Below are 12,206 nucleotides of genomic sequence, written 5' to 3'. Positions count from 1 at the left end.
TCACCTGACAAGAATCCTGCCCAACGCCCCTGTCAACTTCCAAGTCACCTGACAAGCGTCCTGCCCAACGCCTCCGGCAGCTGCCAAGTCACCTGACAAGAGTCCTGCCCAACGCCCCCGTCAGCTGCCAAGTCACCTAACAAGCGTCCTGCCCAACGCCTCTGTCAACTGCCAAGTCACCTGACAAGCGTCCTGCCCAACACCCCTGTCAACTGCCAAGTCACCTGACAAGCGTCCTGCCCAACGCCCCCGGCAGCTGCCAAGTCACCTGACAAGCGTCCTGCCCAACGCCCCGGGCAGCTGCCAAGTCACCTGACAAGTGTCCTGCCCATTAACGCCCCTGTCAACTTCCAAGTCACCTGACAAGCGTCCTGCCCAACGCCTCCGGCAGCTGCCAAGTTACCTGACAAGTGTCCTTGCCCTGAGTGCCGGCACAGATCATGTCGGCNGGCGTTTGTTACCACAGGAACCGACACCTTCAGGAGGACGCTGGAGGACGTGCCTTGGTCTGCCAGACATGAGACATGACAGACATGAGGAGCCTTGGTCTGCCAGACATGAGACATGAGGAGCTAGGACTGATGTACAGAAGAGACCCAACCATCCAAGTTGATGTACTCGTACTAATCTCACAACTCGCAGTACCAATAAGCTATGATCTTGCCTAAGTTGGCAGAGTTTAATCTGTTTTATTATTTTATTAGTCCACATTTAACCTGCCACATTAACACATGAAAGAAGTAAAGGTTAATCGTACGTACAACTCGTGGTCCCCCAGCCGGCGGTGACGGCGGTGGTGCCGGCGTAGGTGGATGCAGCTAACAACGCTGGCCACGAGGTATTAACATTACTTGTAGCGCCCCCAGGGTGGCTAGGGGGTGAATAATACTGTCAACAATACTGTCAACAACACGTCAACAATACTGTCAACACGTCAACAATACTGTCAACACGTCAACAATACTGTCAACACGTCAACAATACTGTCAACACGTCATATGGAACGAACTTGAGGAAACTGACTGGTGTGAAGAGTTTCACGAGATGAATGGAAATTTACAATAAACTATGTGAGAAACTAGCACATGTATGTGTGCGTCATACCCCGAGAAAAACGGGCCCCAAAGTCCCCAGCATTCCGAGAGACCGACGAATCCTAATGAGAAAACGTAAGCGATTACATAAACAAATAGCTGAATTCACTGGTGATATGAGAAGACAGAGGCTAGTATATTTACACAAGGTGGTAATTGAACTCAGGCTGCAGGACTCGCAAAAGATGGAACTGTCAGAGGACAATGTTGATACCATTCGTCCCTTGATATTTCCTGATTGATGTCTTCCTTGTTGAAAGATAAGATCCTTCACATGTGATATGTTCATGAGCATTTCCTTGTATTAGCCTTTCCTGTTTATCANCAGGGCTAATAGACGGAACACGTCCAACGTTACATCCGACGACGACTCGGAGACGGAGGACGACGAAGGCGGCGCATCAGCGTGACCGGGGACTAGGAAGTCCTAAACTCATCACAAGTTCAGTGATATTTAAGAAGGCGAGTCGTATCCAGCGACTCCTGCAGCCGTTGTATGATTGACAGCAGTCAGAGCTAATAAAACACAGCACACGCTGTCTCTTATACACATCTAGATGTGTATAAGAGACAGGGTGGACATTTCGAACAAGAGAACAGTGCCAATGGTCACACTCTTCAGAGCCTTAGTGCTCCCCAATCTTGAATACTGCTGTCAGCTATGGGCGCTGCTCAAGGTGGGTGCCTTGCGGAAACTGAAGGCAGTGCAACGGACCTTCACGTACAGGATCAGCGGCATGAGGGAGCTGGGCCTGAACTACTGGGAAAGGCTGAAACACTTGGGACTGTACTCACTGGAGAAGAGAAGAGAAAGGTATATCATACTGTACACTTGGAAGATTATAACCGGACTGGCTCCCAACTTTTAATATGAGACCTCCAAAAATTGTGACGCATGAACAACGAAAGGAGGGGGAGACTGAGCAGGATTTCCCCATTCAATAACCGAGCCGCGGCTAAAGTACAGACTCTTCGTGAGGGATCACTGTCCGTGCTGTTTAACGCCTCACCAAAGGTGCTGAGAGGAGAGGAGTTCACCCTTGCGACTTTCAAAAGAAAACGGGATAAGTTACTGTAGAAGATCCCGGATTGTCTAGTTATGGGAAACTACCCTCAGCAAGTGACAAGCAACAGTATCTTGCATCAGCTGGCACAAAGGAAGGTAAATATAAGGAACACGTCCAACGTTACACCCGGGACCCGAGGGCGGGGTGACCTGCATAGCGACGACTTGGAGACGGAGGACGACGAAGGCGGCGCATCAGCTTGACTTTGGACTACGAAGTCCTAAGCTCATCATACGGTCATACGGTCACGTCAACAAACCCGTGAAACCAGGATAGTTGTTGATCTGCAGGACTTGGCGGCGCAGGACATTAGCGCTGGCCACCGCCTCGTTCAGGACGCCCAGACGAACGTCCAGCGATAACGTCGCTGGGTTTCTGTGTTATATATAGGACGTGCACAGCATTTATTATATTGTATATCATAATATGTACATAAATGTTAATATCATATACACTCACACATACATGTTCTTATATGTCGTGTCCAGCATTTGTTTTATTGTACAATATGTACATAAATGTTCATGCCATATACGCACATACATTACACCAACACAACAAATCTGTTCCATCACAAAAGAGCCCGTGGGGCCCCACACTTGACACACTAGCAGCACACTTGACCCACTCGAAGCAGTGTGCCGCAGACAGCACCCAGCGGGAGTTGATGAGCGCCCCCCCGCAGAAGCTGTCGTCCTGCCCCCGCTGCACGACCCCCGCCATCCAGGGGAACTCTCCACCCAATGCCGCCGTGCCCCCCACGATGCGGCTGGGGGTAGACAGCCCGCATTCTGACAGCGGAGGGGGGGGGACATTGTAGACAAACTATTTTATAGGGAGATATTGTACGCAAACTATTTTGTAGAGAGACATTGTACGCAAACAATTTTTTAGGGAGATATTGTACGCAACTATTTTTTAGGGAGACATTGTACGCAAACAATTTTATAGGGAGATATTGTATGCAAACTATTTTATAGGGAGATATTGTACGCAAACTATTTTATAGGGAGACATTGTACGCAAACTATTTTATAGGGAGACATTGAACACGAACAATTTTATAGGGAGATATTATACGCAAACTATTTTATAGGAAGACATTGGGCGCAAACTATTTTATAGGGAGACATTGTACTCAAACTATTTTATAGGGAGACCTTGAATGCAAACAATTTTATAGGAGGACATTGTACGCAAACTATTTCATAGAGAGACATTGTACGCAAACTATTTTATAGGAAGAAATTGTATGCAAACTATTTTACAGGGGGACATTGCATACTATTTTATACTGTGAGATGGACATTGTACGCAAAAAAATTTATGCAGTGAGATGGACATGGTACTCAAACTATTTATACTTTTAGTAGCACATGTAGTCTGATAGTAGCATGTGTAGTCTGATTGTAGCAGATGCAGCCTGATAGTAGCAGATGTAGGATGATAGTAGCGGATGTAGCCGGATAGTAGCAGATGTAGCCGGATAGTAGCAGATGTAGCCGGATAGTAGCAGATGTAGCCGGATAGTAGCAGATGTAGCCGGATAGTAGCAGATGAAGTCTGATGGTAGCAGACGTAGCCGGATAGTGGCAGATGCAGGCTGATGGTAGCAGATGTAACCGGGCCGGATAGTAGCAGATGTAGCCGGATAGTGGCAGATGTAGCCGGATAGTAGCAGATGAAGTCTGATAGTAGCAAATGCAGCCGGATGGTTGCAGATGAGTCGGCGCTATAACAGGATATTCTAGCGGTTAGAATCAAAATGGTCGTATTCGCCTCGGGTAGACTTGAATGTGGCCTTCATTTCAATTCACGTCTACAACAGGTAATGAGAGACCTCATGGCCTTGTCTACCGAGATACTCATCATCCGAGCACTCCTCTTGTTGGCGGAACCATAATGTTTCAGTCCCGTAGATTTTTATTACCGCTAATCCTCGCTTGATGCAATTAAATAAAACATGTTATTTGGACTTGCGATGCCGCTACTTCTCGCTTGAGACGCTTAGTGTGACAGTGCAAAATATTACGACTGGACTAGTGGTTGAGAAAGATCCCGGATTGTCCAGTAATGGGGAACCACGTTCAGCAAGTGACAAGCAACAGCATCTTGCATCAGCTGGTCCAAAGGAGGGCAAATAGACGGAACATGTCCAACGTTGCATCCGGGACCAGAGGGCGGGGTGACATGCCTAGCAACGACTCGGAGACGGAGGACGACGAAGGCGGCGCATCAGCGTGACCGGGGACTAGGAAGTCCTAAACTCATCACAAGTTCAGTGATATTTAAGAAGGCGAGTCGTATCCAGCGACTCCTGCAGCCGTTGTATGATTGACAGCAGTCAGAGCTAATAAAACACAGCACACGCGACTTACTGCAGGCTGCGTCAGCAGAAGACAGCACACACGACTTACCGCAGGCCGCGTCAACTGAAGACAGCACACACGACATACCGCAGGCTGCGTCAGCTGAAGACAGCACACGCGACTTACTACAGGCTGCCTCAGCTGAAGACAGCACACGCGACTTACTACAGGCCGCGTCAGCTGAAGACAGCACACACGACATACCGCAGGCTGCGTCAGCTGAAGACAGCACACGCGACTTACTGCAGGCTGTGTCAGCTGAAGACAGCACACGCGACTTACTGCAGGCTGCCTCAGCTGTCGACTTACTGCAGGCTGCGTCAGCTGAAGACAGCACACGCGACTTACTGCAGGCTGCGTCAGCTGAAGACAGCACACGCGACTTACTGCAGGCTGAGTCAGCTGAAGACAGCACACGCGACTTACTACAGACTGCGTCAGCTGAAGACAGCACACGCGACTTACTGCAGGCTGCGTAAGTTGAAGACAGTACACACGACTTACTGCAGGCTGCGTCAGCTGACGATAGTATGCACCACTTAGTGCAGGCTGTGTAAGTTGGAATCATTACTCATAACTCACTGCACGTAGAATCCATCGTTATGGCTGTTACTGTACACGAGAAGCCAGCCGCACTGAAGATAAAGTCATTCCTGAAGCCAACAGTCAGAGTGCCTGACGAGACTGTCCTCTCTACAGTCAAGGGGCTGAAGCACAGAAAGCACCCGATCCTGGGGACAAGAGGACTTTTGACTTCTTTTCTTATAACCTTCATTGCAAAGCTTTCAATTATACCTTGGCTGATTGATGATTAACCTTAATCGGTAGCGGCTGATGAGCCCCAAACGACGCTCAAGTCAAAGAGAGAGACGAATCTTCATGAAAAAAACGCAAGAGGTTAAACAAGCAGACAGCGGCTGCCTCCAGGAAAATGGAAAGGCGGAGGCTAGTGCGTCAGAATGAGGAAATTGAACGAAAACTGCAGGCTTCACACGAGGCTGAGCAACAGACAGCAGAGGCGCGAGCGGTGGCTGACATTCGGGAGAATTCCAAATATTTCTACAAATATGCCTAGTCAAACGCCAAAATTAGGGCCTCTGAAAATTAATAGTGTCCTCATTGAAGACGACCGGGGCATGTGCGAACTGCTATGAGCGTGGTTTGAGGAAAGGTTCAACTGCATATGTTACCCAATACAAAAAAAATGAATTTTAAATCCCACAGAAACTGACAGGGAAAATAGTGTTCGTGAGATCGAACCAGCAAATCTACTGAGTAGGATTCATGAATGAACTAACTGAAATTTTCCATGAGGTCCCTACACTGTAGCTGAAAAAGTGTGCCAGAGTACTATATTGGTGCTCCACCACTGACTTAGCTGTGTAAAGGTAGAATAACTCTAATTTCCAAAGGAAGTGCAAGAAACAAACCCCAAAATTAAAGGGCGGCGACATCAACATTACATGTAATTAAAGTGATTGAGAAGGTCGTTGCCATGAGGCACTGCACTAGAGCTTGACATTTTCAACGGACGAAAACATGGTTTTCGGATAAATCGCTACTGCTTGTCCCAGTTACTGGAGCATCAACACCGAATCCTGAGCGAACCGAAGTAAAGGGCTGCGTGGACGCGTGTATTCCGACATAGTGTGCAAACAACTGGGGTCAAAATAAAGTTTTTTTGCGGATCCACAACTTCCTAACCGACCGGCTATAAGCTGTCGTTAGAAGCTTGAGGTCAAGTAAGGTGAGGGTGAAAAGCAGAATAGCACAGGGAACGGAATTTGGCCATATATCCTCTTCCTCATCCACATCCACATCGTCGACAGATGTTGATGTGAGCCATGCCTCGATCGACATGGCTCATATCACCCCCACACATGGGCAAGGTGGATTTCAAGAGGATGCAAAAACCTGTCTTCAAGATACAACTGGACACAAGTGAACAACATGCAATTAATGGAACGAACTTTGAGGATCTAAGAAATGCGGTGGTAGAGTAGACGGGTTGTAAAACTACAATCTTGGACCTGACGGCGCATAATCGGTGAGAAGCAAATTGTATGCGATCTCGGACTGTAGATGTGTACCCAAGTCAAGTTTGGTGACCACATAGCAGCAAATACTGCAAGAAGCAGGCGACAGATGGGGTGGATCTTGCGGACGTTCATAAAAAGAGAAGCTGAACCGATGATCACACCACTCTTCAAAACTTTTGTGATCTCTCTCGTTAAGTACTGCTGCCAGCTCTGGACCCCTTTCATGGTTGGCGCAGAGCGGCAATTGGAGGCGGGTCAGCGATCCTTCAAGTTCAGGATCAGCAGGATGGAGGAGATGAGTTACTGGGGCAGGTTGAGAAGCTCCTACTTTCTGAAGCTGCTTATCGCCTACTATTTTCCTACATGATGGAGCTACTGCCGCTCTCTTACAATCCTAATAGCTGGAGCTGCTGCCGATCTCTGCTACTCCGTCTTGCTGGAGCTGTTGCCTACTACTACTCCTAAACTTGATTGAGATGCTGCCTACTACTACTACTTGATAGAGCTGATACCTACTATAACTTCTACTTGCTGGAGCTGCTACCGCCTCTTTCAATCCTATACTAGATGGAGCTGCTGCCGATCTCTTCTACTCCTACTTACTGGAGCTGCTGCCTATTTCTACTCGTACTTGCTGGAGCTGCCGCCCTCCGTGACGACGAGGTAGGAGAACCAGCTGAGGCTCACTCTGGGGCACGACAGGCGAAGCACAGCGGGCGCCACCGCCTGCAGCACGAGTGTCAGTGAGCGACTAATTGGCAGACTGATATGAACAATAGAGTGATGATGTGGGGCGAAATAAGCAATAATATATAGCAATAAAGACAACAATATAAAGCAAAAATATAGAGTAATATAGTTCACCTGGAAGGACCAGTCGCAGCGAGAGAAGGCGGGGAAGTTGCCGGGGTAGGAGGGGGAGGTGAGGGTATACGTTACACCCTCACCCACCGTCGTGGGGGAACTCGGGGCACTCGAGCTGCATGGTAGCGTGGTAGCTGTGTTGAAACGAATGTGTTGATCAACATTACAACATAGTGGTACCTAACTAATGTTAATTGGTTAACATTATAACATAGTGGTACCTAACTAATGTTAATTGATCAACATTACAACATAGTGGTGCCTAACTAATGTTAATTGATCAACATTATAACATAGTGGTACCTAACTGATGTTAATTGATCAACATTACAACATAGTGTTACCTAACTAATGTTAATTGGTTAACATAACAACATAGTGTTACCTAACTAATGTTAATTGATCAACATTATAACATAGTGGTACCTGACTAATGTTAATTGGTTAACATTATAACATAATGCCAACTAACTAATGTTGTTAATTGGTCAACATCGCAACATAATGCCACCTTATTAAATGTTGGTAATTGATTAACATAATATGGAGTCTGTCTGTATAACACTGTAGTACTGTAACACTGTAACAATGTAGTATTAAAACACTGTAACACTGCAGTACTGTAACACTGTAACAATGTAGTATTAAAACACTGTAACACTGTTGTACTGTAACTAGTCTGTCTGTATAACACTGTAGTACTGTAACACTGTGGTACTGTAACACTGTAGTGCTGTAACACTGTAACACGGTAACACTGCAGTACTGTAACACTGCAGTACTGTAACACTGCAGTACTGTAACACTGTAACGCTGCAACCCTCACCTCGGGCAGACGCCGGCATGTCGCCTTCAGCCTGCAGGGAAAGTAAGGAAACAAATTAAACCCTCTTACTATATCCTCACTACATCTATATTACCTATATTACATCTTTACTGCAGTGGTGGATATAAGATTAACAGTTGTAACATATAACATGGGTGCGATTGCATTGATATAAATTAGCTTACCTGCACCACCGCCGCCATCACCATGACGACCAGGGACATCCGGGACACTGATAACGCGGCCATATTCTGGGACCTGCAGGGCGGGGCACAGATATTCATTTGATTATGTTCTCTGCATTATCCTTAGTATCCTTAGTATCCTTAGTATCCTTAGCATCCCTAGTATCCTTAGTATCCTTAGTATCCTTAGCATCCTTAGTATCCTTAGCATCCTTAGTTTCCTTAATATCCTTAGCATCCTTAGTATCCTAGTATCCATAGTATCCTTAGTATCCCTTATGCATCATATCGTTATGTATACAAAATTATTCGTATCATTAATGACCGAAATTTTCGGAAAATGTCGAAGCCGTTCGGGTAGGTATATATCATTGGATGATTGGGACCATGACACTGAGAAACAGTAACACTGAGGGACCGTGACACTGAGGAACCGTGACACTGTGGGACCGTAACACTGATGAACCGTGACACTGAGGGACCGTGACACTGAGGAACCGTGACACTGCATGTGGGACCGTAACACTGATGAACCGTGACACTGAGGGACCGTGACACTGAGGAACCGTGACACTGTGGGACCGTAACACTGACTGTCTCTTATACACATCTAGATGTGTATAAGAGACAGATACAAAAATGTTCGTGAAACATACAAAAATTTCGTGACCCATGCAAATAGTTCGTGACCCACATCTACAAATCTCGACATCCGGTATGCAGATCGTATTTCATGCCAATGAACGCAATGAACCCGTGCTGGCCCATAAGCTCTGGCGATATGTCAGTGTGTCGTGCGATGTCCAATGACTGAAAGCCAGCACTGAAAGTCTGATAATGCAACGTTCATTGANTGGCAACACAAGACCGCTGAAAAAATGCCAACGTGAGACCGCTGAACAAATGGCAACACGAGACCGCTGAATAAATGGCAACACAAGACCGCTGAACAAACGGCAACGCAAGACCGCTGAAAATACGGCAACACGAGACAGCTGAACAAATGGCAACACAAAACCGATTAACAATGGCAACACAAGACCGCTGAACAAATGGCTACACGAGACCGCTGAACAGATGGCAACACAAGACCGCTGAACAAATGGCAAAACGAAACCGCTGAACAAATGGCAACACGAGACCGCTGAACAAATGGCAACACGAGACCGCTAAACAAATGGCAACACGAAACCGCTTAACAAATGGCAACACGAGACCGAAGAACGAATGGCAACACTAGATCGCTGAATAAATGGCAACATGAGAACGCTGAACAAATGGCGTCACGAGACCGCTGAATAAATGGCAACATGAGACCGCTTAACAAATGGCAACACGAGACCGAAGAACGAATGGCAACACTAGATCGCTGAATAAATGGCAACATGAGACCGCTGAACAAATGGCGTCACGAGACCGCTGAAAAAATGGCAACACATGACCGCTGAATAAATGGCAACATGAAACCGCTGAACAATTGGCAACACGAGACCGCTGAACAATTGGCAACACAAGACCGCTGAACAAAGGGCAATACGAGACCGCTGAACAAATGGCAACACAAGACCGCTGAACAAATGCCAACACGAGACCGGTGAACAAATGGCAACACGAGACCGCTGAACAAATGGCAACACAAGACTGCAGAAAAAATAACAACACGAGACCGCTGAACAAATGGCAACGCAAAACCGCTGAACAAATAGCAACACGAGACCGCTGAACAAATGGCAACACAAGACCGCTGAACAAATGGCAAAACGAGACCACTGAACAAATGGACACGCGTGTCCGCTGAACAAATGGCAACACGAGACCGCTAAGTAAATGGCAACACGAGACCGCTGAAAAAATGCCAACGCGAGACCGCTGAATAAATGGCAACACGAGACCGCTGAAAAAAATGCCAACACGAGACCGCTGAAAAAATACCAACGCAAGACTGCTGAAAAAATGGCAACACGAGACAACTGAACAAATGGCAACACAAGACCGCTGAACAAATGGCAACACGCGACCGCTGAACAAATGGACACGCGTGACCGCTGAACAAATGGCAACACGAGACCGCTGAATAAATGGCAACACGAGACCGCTGAACAAATGGCAACGCAAGACCGCTTAACAAATGGCAACACGAAACCGCTGAACAAATGGCAACACGAGACCGATGAACGAATGGCCACACGAGATCGCTGAACAAATGGCAATACGAGACCGCTGAACAAATTGAAAAGTCCAAAAGATAACCTCCGTATTATAATGTACCAAGAAGAAAATGACGCAAAAGTGCGGAACACATGAAAGAAATGAACACTGGACGTGTTCACCCGCCGGCAACAGTGGACGTCTTCACCCGCCGGCAACAGTGGCCGTGTTCACCCGCCGTGAGCACTGGCCGTGTTCACCCGCCGGCAGCAGTGGACGCGTTCACCCGTCGTTAGTACTGGCCGTGTTCACCCGTCGTGAGCACTGGCAGGTGAACAATGAGCAACTGACGCGGTGAGCATATGAACATGCGCGGTTTTAAGCGCGGAACAAAGAGCCGCGACCGCAGCTGTTGAACACCGAACACTTGTGCACAGCAACATTATTACCTCAATGCGGGGAATATACAGGTGGAGAGGCGCCTGGTGGAGAGGCGCCTGGTGGAGAGGCGCCTGGTGGAGAGGCGCCTGGTGGAGAGGCGCCTGGTGGAGAGGCGCCTGGTGGAGAGGCGCCTGGTGGAGAGGCGCCTGGTGGAGAGGCGCCTGGTGGAGAGGCGCCTGGTGGAGAGGCGCCTGGTGGAGAGGCGCCTGGTGGAGAGGCGCCTGGTGGAGAGGCGCCTGGTGGAGAGGCGCCTGGTGGAGAGGCGCCTGGTGGAGAGGCGCCTGGTGGAGAGGCGCCTGGTGGAGAGGCGCCTGGTGGAGAGGCGCCTGGTGGAGAGGCGCCTGGTGGAGAGGCGCCTGGTGGAGAGGCGCCTGGTGGAGAGGCGCCTGGTGGAGAGGCGCCTGGTGGANATTTTTTGATTTGCCACCTCAAGGCATCAGGTTTAGTTTCTAGTTATGCGTATTTATGACCACTTTTCGAGTTATTGACTCTTGCCTTGCCAAAAGTTGATTTCAGTCAACACCAATGAGCCAAAAGTTGATGAGAGTTTTTATGGTGTTGGCTGAAATCACGATTAGGTACGAATTCTCCGCACATAATATCTGGATTATGGACGAAACTGGAACGAAGTTTTTTTCTGATCAACTAAATATATTTTTTCTAGTCAAGGAAACATTTTTTCACGTCAAGGACGAATTTTTTATCGCAAAAATATATTTTTCAAGTCAAGGATATTTATTTTTATGTCAATAAAATATTTTTCTTCACGTCAGTGATAGATTTTTTAAGCCAAGAGTATATTTTTTTCAAGTTAAGGATATGGTTTTTTGAGTTGTTAATAGATGAATGAATGTCACATTTTTATTATATTTTTTTTTATTTTTAACAGTAAAGTGTTGTTTCATCATTTTCAAACGAAACATATGCAATTGTGGTAAAGGGGCCAAGGGTGGGTGCCTTGCCCCAAGCCCATGGGCCCATTGCCCCAGGGGTGGGCAATAGGCCCATTTTGACACTCTTTACAAAATAGTGTTTCATTAAAAATTTAATAACTCTATAGGCGTCTAATTCACATAATACATTCCTCATTAGTTGTACCTTTAAACAGAACAAAGAACCACCTCGTATTAATTAAAACTTCATCAAAAATTTAGTTTAAAAAAATGGGGGGGG

The 12,206-nt window shown here is 47.1% G+C and overlaps 1 protein-coding gene across 1 annotated transcript; it reads right to left on the bottom strand.

Moving 5' to 3' along the window:
* Positions 1–449: 449 nt before the first annotated feature.
* On the bottom strand, positions 450–8,524 carry LOC108676625 (trypsin; the record flags this gene model as incomplete). The annotated part of the gene is given in 9 exon segments (XM_018164741.2): positions 450–508; positions 762–871; positions 2,411–2,536; positions 2,790–2,952; positions 5,113–5,261; positions 7,201–7,295; positions 7,434–7,567; positions 8,260–8,290; positions 8,445–8,524. Coding segments are annotated over 9 exon segments (930 nt in total), but the record flags the coding sequence as incomplete, so codon positions are not given.
* Between the last annotated feature and the right edge of the window lie 3,682 nt (positions 8,525–12,206).

Source organism: Hyalella azteca, unplaced genomic scaffold (assembly GCF_000764305.2).
Source record: "Hyalella azteca isolate HAZT.00-mixed unplaced genomic scaffold, Hazt_2.0.2 contig17473, whole genome shotgun sequence".
In the NCBI taxonomy this organism is placed as follows: Eukaryota; Metazoa; Arthropoda; class Malacostraca; order Amphipoda; family Hyalellidae; genus Hyalella; species Hyalella azteca.
This window is presented reverse-complemented; position numbering and strand designations above follow the sequence as displayed.